At 40.3% G+C, this 24,446-nt stretch overlaps 3 protein-coding genes across 3 annotated transcripts; all 3 read right to left on the bottom strand.

Moving 5' to 3' along the window:
* Positions 1–1,196: 1,196 nt before the first annotated feature.
* Positions 1,197–2,720, bottom strand: LOC121853545 (actin-5, muscle-specific-like). Its single transcript, XM_042347748.1, has one exon. It carries the CDS (start codon positions 2,704–2,706, stop codon positions 1,576–1,578), a length of 1,131 nt encoding a protein of 376 aa, XP_042203682.1. The 5' UTR covers positions 2,707–2,720; the 3' UTR covers positions 1,197–1,575.
* A 5,127-nt stretch (positions 2,721–7,847) lies between these two features.
* Positions 7,848–17,279, bottom strand: LOC121853497. The gene is made up of 3 exons (XM_042347647.1): positions 17,186–17,279; positions 14,996–16,142; positions 7,848–9,387 (listed from the first exon to the last, which is right to left on the bottom strand). The coding sequence occupies exons 2-3, from the start codon at positions 16,121–16,123 to the stop codon at positions 8,251–8,253; spliced, it is 2,265 nt and encodes a 754-aa protein (XP_042203581.1). The 5' UTR covers positions 16,124–16,142; positions 17,186–17,279; the 3' UTR covers positions 7,848–8,250.
* A 3,723-nt stretch (positions 17,280–21,002) lies between these two features.
* LOC121853508 (actin, muscle-type A2-like) lies at positions 21,003–23,676 on the bottom strand. The gene is made up of 2 exons (XM_042347660.1): positions 23,589–23,676; positions 21,003–22,590 (listed from the first exon to the last, which is right to left on the bottom strand). Exon 2 carries the CDS (start codon positions 22,572–22,574, stop codon positions 21,444–21,446), a length of 1,131 nt encoding a protein of 376 aa, XP_042203594.1. The 5' UTR covers positions 22,575–22,590; positions 23,589–23,676; the 3' UTR covers positions 21,003–21,443.
* Between the last annotated feature and the right edge of the window lie 770 nt (positions 23,677–24,446).

Genomic DNA, 24,446 nt, shown 5'->3' with positions numbered 1-24,446 from the left:
TTCTTTCCCCCTCCTTCTATCCCTCCCTCTTTGGTTTTTTCCTCCATTTCCCCCCTCTTCAACCCTTCGTGTTTCCCTTTATTTGTCACATATACAAATATACACACAATTAGAGTTTTAAGTTTTGTTTAATTATAAATCTTCTATGCGACACACTTTGTTGTTCCTCCGACATGACAAGACTATAACATCCAACCACAACATTTCAATACAACTAATGTTAACATATTCCAAGAAAAGTGTTAAAAATATCAGTTTAACAGAAAAAAAAACTCCCCAGATTATGAACATCAAACTTCCTTACGTCGCTCCTGAGAAATTGTCTAGACCGTCAATAGCTGGACAACTTCCATTTGACATTTGATAAACCAATAGACACTACCCAGAGTGTCCTGCGAGTTGAGTTATTCCCTTTAGTTTAGTGTAAGAAATGATGATAACTTTTAAGATATTATCAGTGTGTGTGTGTGTGTGTGTGTGTGTGTGTCTTGTATCCCTATGGTACGAGTGGGTGCAGCGCTCGTCTCCTGTTCTAGGGGTCGCTGGTTCGATCCTGGAGTATTCCTCGTTTATCCAACTTTACAAAGACCTACAGGATTATAGGACTCTTTCTTCACTTAACAATGAAGAATATATTACACCAAGAAGCGAGTCAGTTGAACAGTTGTCATGTGTGTCAGGGATAAGAGGGTCATCTCTGCTATACCGTGATGGTGGTCTGACTCCTGCACCTTGATCTTGGTTTCCCCAGTAGTCATCCGCCCTACATATGACTCTAATATCTTCTTAACCATTAGTTCTACTTCTACCTACCAAAACATGTCAGGACGGACCTACACAGTATATTGTATCTATATCTGTTATTGGTGTTGCTCAATAGGTTTAATTTCTGAAGATGACTGAATTACAAGGTTATGTAAGACAATATTTCATAGTGACGATACATAAAAGATTCGACATGAAAATAGAGGCAAAGTAAAGTATCAGTCAATATCTAGTTGTGAAATATCAACGTCAGTGTACACAACATCTTGTTCTAAACTTTGTCCACAATGAGAGTAAAAACCTTTTTTATGGAAGTTAATATATTTAAAAATTCCGTGAAAATAGGAAAACAATAATTTATCGTATATTTCATACAAGAATTTAGTAACAATGTACAACTTGTTGTAAATATTTATTAAATCATTCTTGGGGAACAACAGTGGCCACGTAACAGGAGATTCATCAGTTCCCAGGTACAGGTGTGGTGCGGGAGAGGTGTTATATATAAAATTCATTTATAAATATAAAAAGAAGGGTAATGGTAGTCTGGAAAACATCAACCTGACAGCGATTTTCATATTATAAAAATACATTTTATGATGATATGTTGAGATAGACTTTGACCAGTGATGGTTAGATGAAATGTCGATGCAGAACAATATCAATCCTCGAGTAAGATGTGTTGGCTGAAGGTTACACTGTCTTCAGTACCACAGAATGAAGGAAGATGACTTGATGAGATAGGAACCATAGTGCATAAATGTTAGAGATACATCACAGTTGTTTGGGATCTTGGATTCACATCTGAATTTAGAAGCACTTGCGGTGGACAATGCCGGGGCCGGACTCTTCATACTCCTCCTTGGTGATCCACATGGCCTGGAAGGTGGACAGAGAGGCTAGGATGGAGCCACCGATCCAGACGGAGTACTTACGCTCGGGAGGAGCAATGATCTTGATCTTGATAGTAGCAGGAGCTAGATTAGTGATTTCCTTCTGCATGCGGTCAGCAATACCAGGGTACATGGTGGTACCGCCAGAAAGAACGTTGTTAGCGTAAAGATCCTTCCTAATGTCAACGTCACATTTCATGATGGATTGATAAACAGTCTCGTGAACACCAGAAGATTCCATACCCAGGAAGGAAGGCTGGAAGAGAGCCTCAGGAGCACGGAAACGCTCGTTGCCGATGGTGATGACCTGACCGTCGGGAAGTTCGTAGGACTTTTCTAAAGAAGTGGTGGCAGCTGCCTGGGCCATTTCATTTTCGAAATCAAGAGCGACATAGCAAAGTTTCTCCTTAATGTCACGGACGATTTCACGCTCAGCTGTGGTGGTGAAGGAGTAGCCACGCTCAGTCATGATCTTCATCAGGTAGTCAGTGAGATCACGCCCAGCCAAGTCAAGACGCATGATGGCGTGAGGAAGAGCATAACCTTCGTAGATGGGGACAGTGTGGGTCACACCATCACCAGAGTCCAGCACGATACCTGTGGTACGACCAGAGGCGTACAGGGACAGCACGGCCTGGATGGCCACGTACATGGCTGGACCACAGAAGGTTTCGAACATGATCTGGGTCATCTTCTCACGGTTGGCCTTGGGGTTGAGGGGAGCCTCAGTGAGGAGGACAGGGGACTCCTCAGGGGCAACACGCAGTTCGTTGTAGAAGGTGTGATGCCAGATCTTCTCCATGTCGTCCCAGTTGGTGATGATGCCGTGCTCGATGGGGTACTTGAGAGTCAGGATACCTCGCTTGCTCTGGGCCTCGTCACCGACGTAGGCGTCCTTCTGACCCATACCGACCATCACACCCTGGTGACGAGGACGGCCGACGATGGAGGGGAATACGGCGCGGGGAGCGTCATCACCGGCGAAGCCAGCCTTACAGAGGCCGGAGCCGTTGTCGCAGACCAGCGCTGTTGCGTCGTCGTCACACATGATGAATTATAAGCCTGAGATGAAAAGTTGAATAGATTAAATGAGAACAATAACTTCATGTGTGTGTGTGTGTGTGTGTAAACATATATAACTACATGATGACATTATCTCTCAACATTCACTTGTTTAGAAGCTCCAGGAGTGATATTGTCACTAAAATGTCTGCGACATCACTGAGTAATAGGAATGTTTTCATACTTACGAAACTTTTGGATTAATTTTGCGACCATTAATACCTCAAAAATAATCTCACACAACAGAACAAAACAACGGGAATAGTAATTATTGTTACTTAGTTACAAAATTACTATCAGGAAACAAGCTATTTTTTACCTTTTTCTGAACGTATATGTTTACATGTTAATTTTAATTTCCATGTTATCATAAATTCGCTAAACAGTTTCTCTCCCACAGTGGCACTGAATCTTTTCATGTGTTCCAGATGGTCCATTAACACAGGTGCGATACAGGTGTGGCTGATGATGCAAATATATGTGGCTGACGTCAGTGAGTCATCATTAAAACAAATTATCGAAACAGAAGACACGAATGTAACTCTAGTGTGTTATCGTTATATTAAGTTCCTGCAGTTTAAGAAAGCATATTAGAGACACATAAGATGCAAGGTGTGATGTCTTACTCATACAAACACTCAGTAAACAGTGGACAAACTTAATTAACAAGAAAATGGGGATTCTTAACATGAATTCCCACTTAGTTGTTAATTATAAATTGATAAACAAAGTTCTGAAAATCCTCAGATACGTCACAAAGTAAAAAAGTTATAAGCAAAGTCTTGAAATTTCTTTTCTATATAGATTATAAACAAAAGACCATCGGCCATAACATTCCAACACTTTAAAATATTCTTCATACATTTTCCAGTCTTAAGTTTAAGGTACCGAATTATACAGTTATTACGTGAACATTTCCTCTATACCTGTACAGATTATTTCGTTCATTTAGGTATATTTGTAATCACTTTATACAGTTAACTCAATAATGTCTTCATATTCTGTGTCTAAATTTATACCTGTAACGTATAACTAATTGTGTATATGTACTTAATGCCCGTACTTGTTATTTGTGCTTAATGAGAGAAATGTTTGGTGAGTGTTTGCAAGCCCTACCTGGGTGTGTGGTGGTGGTGACCCTCCGCGTGGTACTGGTGGGCAGCGAGGAGTGACACGACTGTTATTATATATATATATACCGTGAGGGACAGCTGCCCATATATGTGTCAAGAGGTGGGTGGGTGGGTGGGTGGTGGGTGGGTGGTGGGTACATGGGGAGAGAGGATGTAGGAGGAGGAGGAGGAGGAGGAGGAGGAGGAGGAGGAGGAAAAGGAAGAAAAGGGAAAGGTGGAGAGAAGACATGGCGAGAGGGAGAATATAGAGGGGGAGGGACAGGCATGAGTGACGAGGTAATAAATGAGTGAGGTATGAATCGACTGTCTGACCATAAGAGTGATCTTGGCCAACAACTAGAGGAGGAGGAAGAGATCTCCAAGGTTAGAGGTTATGTTGCTTTGATTAGCCATGGCTCCTAGTTACCACAGTCCTGATGCTGAAAATTTATCCAGTACTAACGTAATGCAATGTAACGTAACGTAACCTAACCCCTTGAGTACGATATCTTGACCCCTTGAGTACGATCGTCCTCAAAGAGTTAATGACAACAAGGACAGTATTATTTTTTTTTATTCAGTAACAGCATAACTAAAAAGTCGCCTTAATAAACCTAAGATTGGGAAAAAAGTGTGAAGCAATTCTACACTCAGACTGTCACGTCACAGGCTAGTAACTCACCTATAGGAGCTGGCGAAGACATGAGCAAACTGCCTTGAAAGTGTTGCTAATCATTTTAAGGGGAAGAGGAGGAAAACATAATAAATGGCAATATATAAACCCGTCAGTCGGATGTTTACTTTGCTGTGACTGATGTTAATGCGGTCATGCGGTCATGGATGTTTTGTGTCCTCTTGAAGAATAATAACAACATATTTTGATCTGTTTATTACTTGAATCCAATAGGAAATATATACACATACAGTACACAGACACACACACATACACATATACATACATACATACATACATACAATGGATAACCCGGTATCCCTGGACTGAAGTGATCACGGTCGACGATGTGCAGAACAAGTGGGATAATTACCTGGACACTATCACCAAAGCCTACCACCACTTCTTTCCAGCCAAAACACTGAGGATCCACCCCGATGATGTCCCGTGGATTACGCCCCGCATAAAAAGACTTATTGAGCAGCGCAACAAGGCATACTACACCAACAACCGCCTGTACAAAAGTCTACGTAACCAGGTCATCAGGGAAATCAAGTCTGCCAAGAAGACTTATTATCCCAGGAAAGTGCACGGCCTCAAGGAAGTCGGCATCGGTCAGTGGTACTCCAAGGTAAAAGATCTCTGTGGTCTCAACCGTCAGTCTCCCACACTTCCTTTCATCTCACATTTACCTAGTGAGGAGGCAGCTGAGATAATTAATAACCATTTTGCTACCATATGTCATACCTTACCCAGTCTTGACCTCACTCTCCTCCCAGCTTACTTACCTTCCCCCTCCCCCCTCCCAGTGTCCAACCATATGAAATCGCCAACAAACTCCTGAAATTTAAATCCAAACGCTCCACGACCCCAATTGACCTCCCAATCAAAATATACAAGGAGTTTGCAGTCGAACTTGCCACCCCCCTCTGTTCTATTATTAATGCATCCCTCAGACAAAGCAAATGCCCTAATGAATGGAAAACCGCATTTGTCACCCCCATCCCCAAGGTCACCACCCCACAGTCCCCTAACGACCTCAGGCCAGTTGCCATTACCCCCATACCCAGTCTACTTTGTGAGGACTTTGTTTTTGAGTGGGCATTTGCCAGTATCTATCAGTCAATTGATCCACAGCAATTTGGCAATATGAGGACCTCCTCTACATCACACTGCTTGGTGAGCTTTCTGGATTTTCTGCACAAAAACTTGCAGAAACGTAAGACATCACTGGCCGTTGCCCTTGTGGACTTCAGGAAGGCCTTTGACCTTGTTGATCACTGCACTGTTATCAACAAGGCTATTGCACTAGGGCTGCCCACCAACCTGGTCTCATGGCTCACTGATTTCTTGAGTGGACGTCGCCAAGCAGTGAGGTATCAGGGCTTGGTCTCTACATTCCAACACCTCACCTGCGGTGTTCCCCAGGGGACCAAGATGGGACCACTGTGCTTCCTCATCCTGATCAACGACGCTCTATCGGACACTCCTCACAGGTGGAAGTACGTGGATGACTGCACTGTGGGGGTTTCAGTGGACAACACCGCACCAGACTACTCATCGCTACAAGGCACCCTGGACAGGCTACAGGCATGGACTACGGAGAACAAGGTCACCATCAACCACACCAAAACCGTAGTCATGCACATCAATACCGCCACCACTCCAGTGCAAGCCCCAGCAGTCACAGTGGGTGCCCATCCTCTCCAGCTGGTGCAGTCTGCCAAACTCCTGGGTGTAACTATAGACAACAAACTTGACTGGAAGGCCCATGTAAATAACACAGTCAAGGCAGCCTCGTACCGTCTCTACATGCTACGACGACTTTGGTCACTTGGGACACCCACGCCAGAGCTGAGGACCATCTACAGCGCCTTTATTCTCCCCAAACTAACGTATGCGTCACCAGCCTGGTCGTCTTCTCTCAACTCCACCCAACAACGTCAGCTAGAGAAGGTACAGAAAAGGGCCTGCAGAATCATGCTCGGCGCAGAATGCTGCAGCTACACCAACGCTCTCTCCACCCTGGAAATGCCATCCCTCAGTGACCTCCACCATCAAGCACTGGAAAGGTTTGGCAGTGGACTACTGCACCACCCTCGCCATCGCCACCTCCTGCCACCTGCAGCCCCCCCACCCAACTCGCACAGTCCGCCACTACAACAAATTTCAGCCCATAAGAGCCCGCACCGATAGATATAAGAACAGCACCATCCTATCTATTGTTAAAATAATAAACAACACCTGATTTATGTACTGTACAGCCCTGTAAATGTATTCAATGCATATTATATCATTATGTCTAAATTAAATGTAAGTCTGTTTATTTTCAGCCACCGGCTGCAACTCTATTAATAAACCGTTTATTATTATTATTATTATTATTACATACAGACAGCCTCTACCCTTAAACACACAAATATAATATGCCGTCAATTAAATTTGTCTCCTAACTGGTGCTAAGAGAACTTTTCTAGTTAAGGTAAAGATTCAGCAAAAATTTGTCTCCTAACTGGTATTAGTCAAGGTAGAGTCTCATTGCAGTTTTTGATCGCCTTTAATACATTATATATTTTTTGATAAAACTTAACTCAGACAGTTAGATGCGTCTCATAGCCCTTTGAGTACAATGACACTATCCTTGGGTACTATGATTTAACCCCTTGAGAACTATGCCTTAACCCCTTGAGTACAATGATTTGACCCTTGGGCACGATGACTTAACCCCTTGAGATGAAGTCTTTACCCCTTGAGTGCACTGTTATCTTACTCAAATGAAATAGATCGTCGTATTCATCGAGTCAAGATACTATTACTCGATAATGTAATTCATGTTACTTCTGTGGTTATCATAATCATGGAGTTAAAATCACATTCAAGGGGTTAATAACCTTTTATGTACATTGGAGATGGAAGTTCAACACACCAACGTTTGAGAAATAGCATCCAAATATTTTAAAGTTTCTTGAGTGAGTTGGAACTTTTGAGAAGTGAGCTATCCTGCCTTAATACTCAAATATCAAAGTGAGGCATGAAAAAGGTGAGCTATTCTGCCTTGATACTCAGGTGAGGCATAAAGCATAACTCAACCTTTTTAACCTTTTAAGAGCTGTTTTATATCTGTCTGCTAGAGTCTCAGTGTCTGCTAGAGTCTCAGTGTCTGCTAGAGTCTCAGTGTCTGCTAGAGTCTCAGTGTCTGTTTAAGCCTCAGTGTAATATTATCTCATAACTGGTGTTAGGGGAAGGTATCTCTTTAATGTAGACTCAGTATATGTTATAATGGTCCTCTTATTCAGACAAGTCTTATCTACAATATTTTAAGATGATGAAGGAAACAAGTTCTTCCATTTTGTTACATTTATTTAACATTTTATATTTCATATTTATTTAAATATAAAATGAAACACAAAGAGAAAGGGATCTTCACCACCTACAGTAACTTCAAACACAAGTTTCACATATGACAGTCACTCATTCTCACCAGTTTCGAGGTGTAGTGAATTTATTGACTTCTCGACACAAGTAATTTTGTTTCAGTTATTAGTTATTAGATTTGTATGAACATTAATTCATGGGTGCATGAGGAGATATTGACTGATTATTAGATGTGAAAATATGTAGATGAAAATATATGTGATATTTTCCTCATTTGTAATATTAAGAGGCAATAATGAATTGCATCGTGATTGATATGAAAACAGTACAAGAGCCTCTGATTTATCTTTAAGTAAAATAGATTTGCAATTTAGAAGCACTTGCGGTGGACAATGCCGGGGCCGGACTCGTCGTACTCCTCCTTGGTGATCCACATGGTCTGGAAGGTGGACAGAGAGGCCAGGATGGAGCCACCGATCCAGACGGAGTACTTACGCTCGGGAGGAGCAATGATCTTGATCTTGATGGTGGAGGGAGCCAATGTAGTGATTTCCTTCTGCATGCGGTCAGCAATACCAGGGTACATGGTGGTACCACCAGACATGACGGTGTTGGCATAAAGGTCTTTCCTGATGTCAACATCACACTTCATGATGGACTGATATACGGTTTCATGAACACCACTGGATTCCATACCAAGGAAGGAGGGCTGGAACAAGGCTTCGGGTGCTCGGAAACGTTCATTGCCGATTGTGATGACCTGACCATCGGGAAGCTCGTAGGATTTCTCTAGAGATGCTGTGGCAGCTGCCTGGGCCATTTCATTCTCAAAATCAAGAGCGACATAGCAAAGCTTCTCCTTGATGTCACGGACAATCTCACGCTCAGCTGTGGTGGTGAAGGAGTAGCCACGTTCTGTCAAGACCTTCATAAGGTAATTGGTGAGATCACGACCAGCCAGGTCAAGACGCATGATGGCGTGAGGAAGAGCATAACCTTCGTAGATGGGGACAGTGTGAGTCACACCATCACCAGAGTCCAGCACGATACCTGTGGTACGACCAGAGGCGTACAGGGACAGCACGGCCTGGATGGCCACGTACATGGCAGGGCAGCTGAACGTTTCGAACATGATCTGGGTCATCTTCTCACGGTTGGCCTTGGGGTTGAGGGGAGCCTCAGTGAGGAGGACGGGGGACTCCTCAGGGGCAACTCGCAGTTCGTTGTAGAAAGTGTGATGCCAGATCTTCTCCATGTCGTCCCAGTTGGTGATGATGCCGTGCTCGATGGGGTACTTGAGAGTCAGGATACCTCGTTTGCTCTGGGCCTCGTCACCGACGTAGGCGTCCTTCTGACCCATACCGACCATCACACCCTGGTGACGAGGACGGCCGACGATAGAGGGGAATACGGCGCGGGGAGCGTCGTCGCCGGCGAAGCCAGCCTTACAGAGGCCGGAACCGTTGTCGCAGACCAGCGCTGTTGCGTCGTCGTCACACATGATGGATTATGATGTTAGTTCTGTAAGACAAGAAAAGGCATTGATTTCTGTTTTTCAAATGAGCATACCGGAAATTTTGTTGGCTCTACACACAGATTTACATAGGACCCTTCATATTTTTACTACGCCTTTTATAAGCGCACAAATACCGCAATAGTGACGTCTATCTTGTACTCAGACTTCATCATGGATCATCTGAATTATGTTCAGGTTTCTTTTGCACCAATATTCATATCTGGGATTTTTTAAATATAAAGTTTTACAGCACCGGCCACGAAACACTGTAGAATTCAGTGAACGAATCGAGTTACCGGTGAGCTGTTGATGAGGACATCTGTTGTTGAGTAAATAATAACCTGATGCGTGCTGGAAGTAGTACACAATGATAGTATCACTGGAGATATAATCCATGCTTGAGTAATTTATAAAGAACGAAGGACTATAGAATGGATTTAAATATTTTTATTGTATAAAACTTTACTATGTAAACACAAATGTTCTAATTCGTGGCCTATCTTGAACATAATAATTATGCAGAATGATAATAAACATTAGCCACAGACACGAAGAACTGATCTAATAAATCAAGTAGAACTTAGTAAACTCTGAGAGAGAATAGGAAATTGTATTTTAAATGAAAGATATCACACAGGTGTGTTGTGACTCGTGATATCAAGAATCCTTGTGAGAATGTCGACTAGTTATGTAAGACTGGAAAAAAAGCCGTCAAAATTCTTCCCCTTTACTCCAACTTGGTGAGTGTGAGCACATTGAGGTATAATGAAAATAAATAAATACTTATTTCTTATAGATTTTCAAGACAAACTGATAATACAGAGACCAATTATTACAAATTATCCAGATATTTATAGCGGCGGACGAAAATGGCCGCGGCGTAAGTTACATCAGCTGGAACAATGACATAACACACTTATATATTAATACTGTGAGTTGTTACATTAGCGCTCATTAGTCGCGGTCCACGGAGCCTCCCAACCTGTCACTCTCTTGACCTGTTATATTTAGACCCGGAGTTACATATGTGGCCAGCGGTACCTTACGTGGTGTGTGCGTCAGAGGTCCTGTCCTACGTCAAAGGTTATTACTATACGACAGAGGTCACACCATATGTCAGAGGTCACACCTTATTGAAAGTACACCAGTTTGTAACATGTTGAGAATCTAAACAACTAATGATCTGAAGGAGTTAAAACATATATCTAGATACCAGGAAAGAAAGGAATCCCCTTTATTATAGGAAACGTGAAAAAATAAAACTCGAAGCAGAATATGAAGATTAACCACCCCAAATCTAACCTAACCAAACACTGATCCAACCCCCCTAGGTATCGTCAGCATAGTTAATCATCACGTGATCCGATAAAGTTAATTACATATTAAAAAATTATTCCTAAGAAGATAATTATTAGTGAGTTACACCCCAGAGACTTCACGAGTGGTAACGTAATCGAGGAATTAATCGTCCACACCTCACGAGCCAGACCCAGTAATTAGTTAGAACGCCACAGTACCAGGGCAAACGTTCATCCATACACCACAAACATACGAAAAAAATCAAAATTAAGAAACACGTTCACCAATATAGAAGAACTACCACAAAAAGTATGTTCACCCATACTATAAAAAGGAACGTTCATCCCCAGAGAAAACGTTCATCCACACACCAGAACTACACCAAGAGGACTGACTATACACTAAGTAGTACATAACTGAAGCTAATTGTATTTCCTTACAAGAGCATTTCAGGTGACTATGGATTGTTATTGTTATTATCTATATACGCGAATAGCTCCATTCTAATACATAACATGAAGGAAAGTTATTGTATTGATTTTTGTATATAATGGCGGGCAGAGGAAATTTTATGCGATAGTTTTTATCCAGGAGAACTAAGACAACTTGAATGAAGATGCATTGAAAATATTATTTGTATCCACCGCATTTCGAGACATTATTTTGAAACATCGCTATTCACTGTATCAAGTTGTAAACATCCAGAGTATGAGTTTAAAATTCTCTTTTAGCATCAGAATAAAAAAAATAATCTTCGTGTGGTAGAGAAGGTAACTTGTTTAGAAATACTGTATATCCTTTGTAAGATCCCGCGCCCCGCTCGCCCCGCCCCACCCCGCCCCGCCGCCACAATAAACAAATACACTCACTGGAAATGTGTCAGATGCTAAACGATTACATCAAAGCCTCTGTTTGATATTTGTTCTCAACACTTGGCCCAGTGTGTACACAGGTTAACCCGTAGCAGCTCAGGTATGCGTTACATTGTATTATCCATTATGGATGGTGGTGAAGACAAGCGAGACTCACCGCAGTAGACACGACCACCGCAACACACTGGCTGCCACACCTCTCCTCTTCAGTCGACTCCGGCCTCAGCGACCAAGTGGTACCCTGGCGATCTGCTCCACAATTAATATAATATCTTCACCGACTGTCACTGCCATATAAGTTTATTTGGTCTTCGAGTCGTTGCCAAGAACGCGATGTTGAATAATGGGGCTGCCAAGATGGACGTCCGATGTTGATGGCAGAGGAGGAGGACTTCGGTGAATGGTTGGTGGTCACACTGAGCCGCCTCCTGACGGTGGCCTCTGGTGAACCACGGACAAAAGCCGATAATGAACAAACTCCTCAAACACATTTTGGAATCTTCAAAGTCTCCAAGTTGATTTCATTGCGGTAATAATAATAATAATAATAATAATAATAATAATAATAATAATAATAATAATAATAATAATAATAATAATAATAATACAGCTGTCAATGTATTATTATTTACTATTAATGACTTAATAGTTCAATAATAATTTAGGTGAACGAAAGGAAGATAAAAACCAATACTCCTGATAGTCTAAAAGGGTTTCTCCACAAGCCTTAACTAATTAATGAGAGGTGAGATGAATACCTGTGTACCTGTCATTTGCGTCAGCCCTCTCTTACCCATCGTTACCTGTACCGCTGTTGGCAGTGCGTCGTTGCATATTACATAGTCAAGCTACACTGCAATGACGTCAGGATGAGTCGGTGTTCTGACATAAGTCATTTGTTCTTTTGTTTCATACTTGAGGTGGCCGATACGTTGATGGTGATAATGTTATTTTCGATATTGTACGAATAGTATTGAAATTTTACTGATAATACAGGATTATTCGCTGAATTCTTTGCCGTCAAGGATAAAACACGAGGAGACGGAGGTGATAATGTCTACCTTTTTTAAATACGTATTTACTTATTCAACATATTCTAACCTTCTTAAGGATCATAGTAAGATAAAAATTACTACAACATCTGTTATAATGATTGTAAATGTGGGTCATACATCATTAATTACTTTCATTATTATTAATTAAAAGCCAAGGCCATAGTTGCATTAGTGTATGGTTGTTGTACACCAGGAAGCGTATGAAGGTTCTTTATAGTTTAATAGTGTAGGATCACCTGAGGATTACACATCCCTAATTTCATTACCTAATTAACCACCCTAACACTAACGCCAACCTAACATAAAATAACATTATGAATCCTAACTTAACCTAACGCAACATAACTCAACCAAATCGGACCCAACTTCATGAAACCTAACCTAATCTAAAGCTAATGCTAACGTCAACCTAACACTAATATAACAAAATATAACCAAACGAAACCTTGGTTAACCTAACACTAACCAAACTTAACCTAACGCTAACCAAACTTAACATAACCCAAGCTAGTGTTAGAGAGTTTAATCATCAAGTTAAATGTTCAGTTTATTTATAGTCTCCCCTAACCATTCTTAACAAAACGTAAGAATCTCCCTGTGAGTGGCTACAAACCACACATCTTTCTACCAGTCTCCACAAGCAATGAAGAACGTGACCAAAGGGATACTAAGTTAGAACCATAAAAGTTTAATTGATATTCGCTGATAAATAAATGCATTACAGTTACCTTATTATAAGAGGATACATATATTACGTGCATTTCAAAGTAATAAAAAAAAGTAATAAACACTAACAGTTACATAAAGGTTACATAAAGTATTAAAATATACACGTTTTTACAGAAGAAGTACACGTGAAGTGGTAAATATGTATACTTCTCTTATATAATTAAAAACTGCTCTAGATAACACTGCATTTAATAACACCAATAGACTTAGTGAGAGGGAGAGAGTGTAGCTCAGGAGGCATCTTAACAGTAACTAACTTCGTCGGGCTCTTGTCAGACAGTGATAAACGCCTTCCTTGTGTGGAGTTGCCAAGCCATGGATTACATCATAATACGTGAGCTATACAAAAAGAATCGGAGTTTATAGCTAAAAACAACAAAATTTTCTAAAAAAAATCAATATTATTAATTTCTACAATAAACGAATTATTTACTGTCTATAGAAAACCATAAATATAAGATTTTTGTGTCCTAGAAATCAACAAAAGCATGTCAGGTATTTTAATATAGGGAATAAACCTCAGATACATTATCCCCTTCAGTACGACAACTTATACATTTGCGTACGATGATAACACTTTAAATATAGTGTCATTGTAATCAAGGGGTTAAGTCATTATACTCAATGGGATACACTTTAATTGCAAGTATAACCAAATTTTAAGTAAATAACATGACTGATAATTATCAAAATAAATATATTGATTTTCCAGAGACATTAATAGTCTGAGTGCAATTTTTAGTTCGTCTTTGTGGAGTAGAGGAAGATCTGTTGCATGGTATCCAACTCCCCGTCAACACTATGGTTAGGGTTTATGTTATATGACATTGTAATCGGTGACCACTTACTGTATATTCATCCGCATTAACAGAAGTTTATGATTAATTATAGAAACACTAAGTTAGTCCAGATCCTGTGAAGTTAAGTTTAAAATTTCTTATCTCTGGAAAGATATATTTCATCGAAAATTATCCTTAATTTTATATAAATAGAACCTGACGCAGTATAGTTGAAACTCCTAGCAGTGCGTAGGTAGATGTGTGTGATTAATTACGACTGTACCACATATATACTGTAAAGAAACGAGATAAATTAACACAACATAATATAAACGTGGAAAAGAAGATTGAATGACAGGAATACCATCTTGAGATAAGGGAAGTGATAAAAGTAAAGCGCATAACTTACATATGACAGCCACTAAAGAAAATGTTTATATGATTCTTTATAACTAACAGACGTGTGGACACCGGTGAAAAAATAAAACATTTGATAAAGCGTTTGATGTAAAAGAAACTAAGGTTAGAAAAAGATAACATCGATGACATGTTGCTTGTATTTGAGGAAGGTAGAAAAGTAAAAACAAAGACGTTGACGAGACAAATACAAATATTCTTTTTAATAGGAAAATGACACATTATAGTATAGCATTGTTGACCTGGCGAGGCTGGATCACAGAGTGCATCAGGATATGTCAAATTTAAGTAAACATAAACCTCTGAATGATATATAATCCATTGTTTGAGAACATATTGTGTCAATAAACACCTAATGGTCAAGAACATACACATACATGAATATTATATATTTTATTGCCAGTTCGACATCACTATAAGGAAAGAGGTCGGCTCATAATGTTCTTTAGAAGCACTTGCGGTGGACAATGCCGGGGCCGGACTCGTCGTACTCCTCCTTGGTGATCCACATGGCCTGGAAGGTGGACAGAGAGGCCAGGATGGAGCCACCTATCCAGACGGAGTACTTACGCTCGGGAGGAGCAATGATCTTGATCTTGATGGTGGAGGGAGCCAGATTAGTGATTTCCTTCTGCATGCGGTCAGCAATACCAGGGTACATGGTGGTACCACCAGACATGACGTTGTTGGCGTAAAGGTCTTTCCTGATGTCAACGTCACACTTCATGATGGAGTGATAAACAGTTTCATGAACTCCACAGGATTCCATACCCAGGAAGGAGGGCTGGAACATTGCCTCAGGAGCACGGAATCTTTCGTTGCCGATGGTGATGACCTGACCGTCGGGAAGTTCGTAGGACTTGTCGAGAGAAGCGGACGCAGCTGCCTGGGCCATTTCATTCTCAAAGTCAAGAGCGACATAGCAAAGTTTCTCTTTGACGTCACGGACGATTTCACGCTCAGCCGTAGTGGTGAAGGAGTAGCCACGCTCAGTCATAATCTTCATCAGATAGTTTGTCAAGTCACGACCAGCCAGGTCAAGACGCATGATGGCGTGAGGAAGAGCATAACCTTCGTAGATGGGGACAGTGTGAGACACGCCATCACCAGAGTCCAGCACGATACCTGTGGTACGACCAGAGGCGTACAGGGACAGCACGGCCTGGATGGCCACGTACATGGCTGGGCAGCTGAAAGTTTCGAACATGATCTGGGTCATCTTCTCACGGTTGGCCTTGGGGTTGAGGGGAGCCTCAGTGAGGAGGACGGGGGACTCCTCAGGGGCAACACGCAGTTCGTTGTAGAAGGTGTGATGCCAGATCTTCTCCATGTCGTCCCAGTTGGTGATGATGCCGTGCTCGATGGGGTACTTGAGAGTCAGTATACCTCGTTTGCTCTGGGCCTCGTCACCGACGTAGGCGTCCTTCTGACCCATACCGACCATCACACCCTGGTGACGAGGACGGCCGACGATGGAGGGGAATACGGCGCGGGGAGCGTCATCACCGGCGAAGCCAGCCTTACAGAGGCCGGAGCCGTTGTCACAGACCAGCGCAGCAGCGTCGTCGTCACACATTTTGTTGTTTTTTAGTTAACTGTTGGACAAAGCAACAATGTAAGTCAAGATGATCCAACTGTTAGAAAATGTGACGACAAAGTGAACTATGAAACTTAATGTAGAAATGTAAATGATCAATAATTATGGCACTGATGATGTGTCACCCGAAGATAAAGTTGATTAAATATTACACAACTGTTACTCGAACACGAACACACACACACAGACACACACACACACACACACACACACACACACACACACACACACACGACCAGAATGAAACGTAAAAATTATATGACCATTCGTGAACTGAACATTATCCAGCCCTTATGTTTATTGTTGAAATAATACCATTGTATATATAGAACAAAAGCTTCAGTATATAAAACTACCAAAACGTTCGGCAGATTTAACTTTTGGCCACTAAAAGAGATTTAAATTATCGTGGTCGACTATATTATTGAAGGATATTGTTTGTGTTGCTATATGCTAAAGTTAGTAACTCAGAATAAGTGCATATTTACCCGAATTGGTGATATTATAAAACAGCTTCACTCTCTTCACTACGTATGGGACTATCTGGTGTATTTTATTAAATTAAACATAATACGATATTTATATTACTAAATTATCCAAGATTTATTTATACTTACAACCGTATCGTTACAATTATCACAAGTTTTCTTTACAAGAACCTCAAGAAACAACAAAGTTTTCAACAAGGTCTTTAACATCATATCCTTGTACCAATCTCATACACTGATTTCTCTTACTGAAAAGAAGAAAATAAAAAAATCCTATTTAGGTTAATGTAAAATCTAGTCGAAGAGAATTCAGCACTACTTTTTTCCTGGTTTGTCACCCTTGTGGACCACCAGCAAAAAAGAGATATTTGATAAACTGTGCTTTTTTTTTTCCTCACAAACATGCCATCTATCGCATGACAGACACATACCGCACTGATCACCACTATTAAACTAAGAAACAGTTTCCTCCTAAATCACCGGAAACTGTCTAGGTATCCCAGCACTAATCAGACCTCAACCGGGAAGAGTGAGTAGGTGTGGCAGTACTCACACTGTGACAGGAGACACGAGGGATTATGCGCGCTCACAGCTTCTGCTTCACCCACACCGACTGAGTGGCAAGGTGTCCCCTATGTAACTTGGCCACTGCTCGTATATATAGTTTTGCTCAGGCGACAGACATATGACTATTTGAGGAAACATAGCGAAGCCTAACTGTCATACCAAACCACCATTTGTCTGCTGTTTCCTCTCCTCTACCGGTTTCAATGTCAGTAAGAGAAGAAGAAGAAGAAGAAGAAGAAGAGAGAGAGAGAGAGATAACGTACGTAACAGGAGAAGGAAAAGGAATGCATAAATGGCAGGATGACAATAACATCAACAATAACACGGTGAGACAGCTATATTTTGCCTCATCTTGGTATAATGGCGTCCCAAATACTGTGCCAACATATCGTCTTAATGACTCTCGGAGTGTCTCTTTGCAGTACAATAACATCACTGAAGGAATCCAGTGAAGATAAGGTGAAGAATTACCAGACGCAAACAGCACGTGGCACATCTGGGGAACTGTTAAACCGGGAGGAAGAGTGTGGACGTAAGAGGTAGAGTGTGTTGGTAAGAGGAAGAGTGTGTTGGCAAGAGGAAGAGTGTGCTGGTAAGAGAAAGAGTGTGTTTGTAAGAGAAAGAGTGTGTTGGTAAGATGAAGGTTGTACTGGATAGAGGAAGAGTGTACTAGTTAGAGGAAGGGTGTGCTGGTCAGAGCAAGAGTGTGTTGGCAAGAGGAAGAGTGTGCTGGTAAGAGAACGAGTGTGTTGGTAAGAGGAAGGGTGTACTGGTGAGAGTAAGAAAGTGATGGTACAATAAAGAGCGGGGATGATGAGAAGGAGGAAGGGTTATGCATCGAAAGATAAGGAAAAGATAAGGAACCAGACACAGAGATAAAGCGTAGGACAAAATATAACAACTGCATTCATGACTTCAGAAAATCAAAACAATGAATATCTGATAAATAAAGAACACACATCAAAATAAACTAGAAAAAACCCAATAAAAAAACATTGTATATAAATAGAGCAAATTAATATATACAGATACAAATATACGTACATAATGGTAAGAGAATATTGATATAGGATGTCTGTGTAGAGTATTTTGAGAGGTGAGGCGCCAGGCAAGCAAGGACTGGCTGGGTAGAGAGCCCGACACACACTTGTAAACTGATACCTGGCATTGTTATATAGTCAAGTGGGTGACAATTAGACTTATAACCCACATGGTTTAATTAGATATGTAATGTCAGATGTAAATATTGTTAGCGTGTTAATAATGATACTAAATGGTTATAATCAATAGTTTAGTAGTCTGAGACCTGATATAGTGTAGCTAATATTAATCTATTCTCTCAGTTTGTATTTATTTAGCTTCTATGATTCATAAACGACAGTGCAGGTGTAAGCAGGAAGTAAGGATATATAATAAGAAATGAAACTAGTACACGAACACTATATCAACTAAAGTGATGTATCTTGTAGAGTTAAGAGGTAAGAATGACTCGAGGAGGAATTTAGTTAATTTTTGGGGGAAAGGATAAAGGCAATTTTCTCGGAGATTATAAATAACACCAGTAACCAAGAATAACAAACATGTGAGATTGCAGTAATATTGAGGTAATAATATTAGGAGACATACACACACACACACACACACACACACACACACACACACACACACACACACACAACACACGTACGTAAAATGACAGACAGACAGATGAAGAAAAAACAGACGCGACATTTGTAAAGAAAAAGTGAAGGGTGATCATAACAGGGTGTGTACGAATGACCTCACTCTGTCACTGTTACCACATCTCCATTCTACCTGGTGCCCTGGTGGTGGAGTACTAGTGATCTGGTAATGAAGTACCTAGTGTTTGGTAACCTGGTTGACGGACCTAGTAATTAGAGTACCTGGTGACCTGATGATAGAGTACCTGGTGACGTAATGATTAATCGATAGGTGAGTTTGAGGTGAATCTTTACTTAATATGACGCAATGCAAGATCACCAGATTACCAAGGTTACCAGGTTATCAGGTCCTACATTACCAGGTCACTAGGGGGCGGTATAGTAGTGGGCATGTACGAAATATTAAGTGTTAGAGAAATAGACGTGATTGGGTATTGGAAATAGAATAAGTGGATCACCTGAAGATTAAGCCCATCCTAGTTTATGTCACCTGTTGATTACCTGCGGGGTTAGGTTTAGGTTAGGTTAAGTTTGGTTAAGGTTAGATTAGGTTAACCCTTGTTAGGTTAGATAAGCTTAGTTTGGGGTATATGTTATATTATATTATATTATATTTGGTTAGGTTAAATTATGTTAACTTAACCTGAGGGTGTTCAATCATCAGGGAAAATAAGATAAATTGGTTAATCTTCACATGACTCGAAAAAAAACCCTTCCTCACAGATCATCCATCAGTGAAATCAGAAAAGACGAATTAAAAACAAGTCTGAGAGAAAAATAATTAACATTGACTCATTTGGATTGAAGGGAGTGTGACAGCTAAGGAAACAGATGCGGGCGCCGGATATATAACGCCTCACAGTCTACCCCAAAAACCTGTAAAGTCGAAACACGTGACAAGATTAACATTCCTAACGTTAGCTTATATTTCCAGTATGATATTTATAGTGATTTTATACCTGCAGGAGAAATAATTGTGTTATTGTATGTTATAGAACTATACTCTTGAGGCATGATCTTAATGTTTGCTGTTTTTGAGGATTTAATTCGATTTTCTTCATGTCTAATTTCGTGATTTATAAAGATGGTGTTTGTGTCACTTATAAATTTGACTTTGACGAGGGTGCGTTATAATGAGTGTGTTTCTGTGTGTGTGTGTGTGTGTGTGTGTGTGTGTGTGTGTGTGTGTGTGTGTGTGTGTGTGTGTGTGTGTGTGTGTGTGTGTGTGTGTGTGTTTATTTGTTTCGCCTTATATAGTATTTTCTGAGAATTTATCGAGAGAATTTTTATGATATATGGCACTATGGCTAATCTAATAGCGTATAAAGAGCTATACTTCTTAATAATGTTGTAGTTCCATATCCTCTATAGGCACTACGTCAGCCATCTTGGACTTTTTGAGATTGAAGTTTTGATTTAAGTCTTTTTTTCCATACTTCAAGACATATTACAATAGTTCCCAGTGAAACAGTATTATAACCCTTGAGTATGATAATTTAAATCCTTGATTGATGATGATTTAGCCTCTTGAGTACGATATTTTAACTCTTTGATTATTATAAATTATTCCCTTATGTAAGATGAAATTGTACTTAGGAGTTGGCATCGTACTCCGGAAGTTAATTTATCATATTTAAGGGAATGCCATTGTAAGAGGTTAAGTATCTGCCTTGAATACCTTATATCGTGTGGGATTCCTAAATACGAGTATTAAACTGGATGTTCTGGCCCCTGAATAAATATTTCTAAACATCTTTAAAGGATTGACTATTATGGTGATAATTTTCATGAAACATCACACAATAGTATTAACGAAGATACAAGCCTTCTTGGTTATCCTGTAAGACACAACATGTAATGATTTTCCGTATTTAACTTTCGATTTTCTGTTTATAAGGATAATGTTAGCCCGTAGTAAACAAACTCCTGCCAGTACTATAAACTGTGGAGCTAAATTAACCCTACAAGGATAAGAAGAGATCAGTTAATTCCCATGACATGAATGTTTGTGTAGATTCAGTCGTCTAGAGGTAACTATCGTGGTTGTAGGTCTGGACCATATATTAAACATGTAAAATAAATCGAGAGTGTATCTGAAATCAGTCTTAAAAAAAATAAGTATGAACTGTAGAATTTAATCCATACATAATTTTACATCTACCGAAAAAGATCTCTTATTAATTCAACTCACATCACCTACAACTTTGTTATAGTCAGTGTTGGCATAAGGCTAATAATTTACTCTCAAATATCAATGTTCTATCTTTTCTTTACATCATTCAAGCCTTGAGGTTAGTTTGTCTTACTTGTAAATAGAAAATAATCCTGATCACCGTTATAGCTGACCCATTCAGAAAGTTTGAATGCAATGTTTTTTATTAGTTTTAATAATGTAGTCAGGAGGAAATATTGTTTGGTACTAAATTTGGGTTGATATGTTCTTCAATGATACACCTTTTTACTTTTATACTATATTTATTTAAAAAAAGAGCACGAGAATAACTTGCAGCTTGTCAAAGGCACCGAACATTAACATGTAACAGAATATGAACTCCACATGAATTAGAAGCATTTGCGGTGGACAATGCCGGGGCCGGACTCGTCGTACTCTTCCTTTGAGATCCACATGGCCTGGAAGGTGGACAGAGAAGACAGGATGGAGCCACCGATCCAGACGGAGTATTTACGCTCGGGAGGAGCAATGATCTTGATCTTGATGGTAGAGGGAGCCAGTGTGGTGATTTCCTTCTGCATGCGGTCAGCAATACCAGGGTACATGGTGGTACCACCAGACATGACGGTGTTGGCATACAAATCCTTCCTGATGTCAACATCACACTTCATGATGGACCTATAAACTGTTTCATGGACGCCCGAGGATTCCATCCCGAGGAAGGAAGGCTGGAAGAGAGCCTCAGGAGCACGGAATCTTTCGTTGCCGATGGTGATGACCTGACCGTCGGGAAGTTCGTAGGACTTGTCGAGAGAAGTTGATGCAGCTGCCTGAGCCATTTCATTTTCGAAGTCGAGGGCGACATAGCAAAGTTTCTCCTTAATGTCACGGACGATCTCTCGCTCAGCCGTGGTGGTGAAGGAGTAGCCACGCTCAGTCATGATCTTCATCAGGTAGTCAGTGAGATCGCGACCAGCCAGGTCAAGACGCATGATGGCGTGAGGAAGAGCATAACCTTCGTAGATGGGGACAGTGTGAGACACGCCATCACCAGAGTCCAGCACGATACCTGTGGTACGACCAGAGGCGTACAGGGACAGCACGGCCTGGATGGCCACGTACATGGCAGGGCAGCTGAAAGTCTCGAACATGATCTGGGTCATCTTCTCACGGTTGGCCTTGGGGTTGAGGGGAGCCTCAGTGAGGAGGACAGGGGACTCCTCAGGGGCAACACGCAGTTCGTTGTAGAAGGTGTGATGCCAGATCTTCTCCATGTCGTCCCAGTTGGTGATGATGCCGTGCTCGATGGGGTACTTGAGAGTCAGGATACCTCGCTTGCTCTGGGCCTCGTCACCGACGTAGGCGTCCTTCTGACCCATACCGACCATCACACCCTGGTGACGAGGACGGCCGACGATGGAGGGGAATACGGCGCGGGGAGCGTCGTCGCCGGCGAAGCCAGCCTTACAGAGGCCGGAGCCGTTGTCGCAGACCAGCGCAGAAGCATCTTCGTCACACATGTTTAATTCCTATCTTCTGAAAGTAGGAATGACATTTATTAAAAAAAAAAAGAATATTCAATACAATTTTGATAACGACTTTCTTAATGAAAAATGTTTTGATATGAAAAGTTAAAATTATTTAACATACCGACAAGAAATTACACATATGAATGAGAATTCCTGAGTGTATGTTTTGTGAAGTAACTCTGGGCTCAGTGTTCCTTGTGTAGTATCTTAATCTGATCACAGCTGATTTTATTTGATTACACTGACTATATTACACTGGGAAATCTGCATTTAATTGCAAGTTTTATAATGACACCAAACTTTAATTCCAAAATCCTTATTCTATTTTGGGCTCAAATCGTTTAAGTAACAACTTAATGAAAGTTTGAGATATTGAACATAAAATATCTCCTTAAGATTAAAGTAAAGGGATTTATCTTCTATTTTAGAATAAATCCTCAAAATCACTTTCTAATTTGGTTTAAGTCTCTAGGTTATAATTCATCCTAAAGTGGCGAATCCATAAATCTTTTTCTTAAGTAATGGATTAATTTAACCCCCACAATTACATCTTCGAGTTCATGATTAATTGAGACTGACAGGACACCAATACACGTAAATTTTAAACGTGACTGACATTAGCGGAGTTCATTTAAAAAAAAAAATGTGATTTGAAATTAGATCGCCAAAGATTTACACTTCATCCTTTTCTTTAAGTTGGCGGTAAGAGAATATTAATTTTTTATGATAGATTCCCGACACTCAGCTCAACCTCTTCTTTATCTTATAGAATAAGGAAATCACTAACAAGCATATTCACATCATTGGTTCAGGGAGTCTTCTACAATCTGGAATCAAAAGTTGAAATCCAAAATATTGTTTCACTAAATCCTTTGTTACTTCATTAAGTATCTACTAGTCTTGTAAATATTTTTCCTCCACAAAAGCATCTTCAATAGCCACAGATTTAAGAGAAACTCCCAGTGTTGTGAAGAAATCGGACGTATATATATACAGTACACTTACACTGCGACAGTAGAAGAGGTATTGCGAGTCCTCCACTACACTCGCACTGACTGACAGAATCTCGAGGTCTCCCCTATGGATTAAGACTACTACCAGTATATATATAGTGTGCAGTACCTCTACATACATACAAAGGACTATTTCCGGAAATGTTGTTAAGCCTACCTGTCATATAAATTCGCCATTCGTCCGCCACACCGAGGTTGGTATGTGATGTTACCTGAGATCATAAACGAGTTGGGACGGGGAGGGGGACCGGCGGAGTTATGTGACAGTGAGAGAAAGGAATAGAATTAAGAGACAGAAAGATTGTAAGTTTTTTATTTACTTAAGGCAGCATGTCTCGGTCCGACGCAGATCCACTATGACATAATTTACAGTTTTATAAAAGGAAATGTTTATTAAAATGTTTATTAAAATGTTTATAAAAATTTCTAAAAGTAAATATAAATAGATTATCAAGTTTAGGATGATGTTAAATAACTTTAGAAAGATGTACAGTAACTTTAGAATGATGTACAGTAACATTAGAATGATGTACAGTAACATTAGAATGATGTAAACTAACATTAGAATGATGTACAGTAACATTAAAATGATGTACAGTAACATTAGAATGATGTAAAATGACATTAGAATGATGTACAATAACTTAAGAATGACGCACAGTGAAAAAATTACGGATTATTTAACGATAAGAAAAAAATATCGTTAGAGATTATCTGAATCAGAAGGTCAATGTGAAAATAAATAGTTCATAAAATAGAGGAAACAGGAACAATGCTGATGTACTTAGGCTGAGAAAAACAGGTTTGAAAAAAAATGGAATGGTAGAGATACGATGTAGAGGTGGAAAAG

This window comes from Homarus americanus, unplaced genomic scaffold, assembly GCF_018991925.1.
Source record: "Homarus americanus isolate GMGI-L3 unplaced genomic scaffold, GMGI_Hamer_2.0 scaffold4896, whole genome shotgun sequence".
Lineage (NCBI taxonomy): Eukaryota > Metazoa > Arthropoda > Malacostraca > Decapoda > Nephropidae > Homarus > Homarus americanus.
The sequence above is the reverse complement of the archived record's forward strand: the minus strand, read 5'-3'. Positions and strand labels throughout refer to the sequence as shown.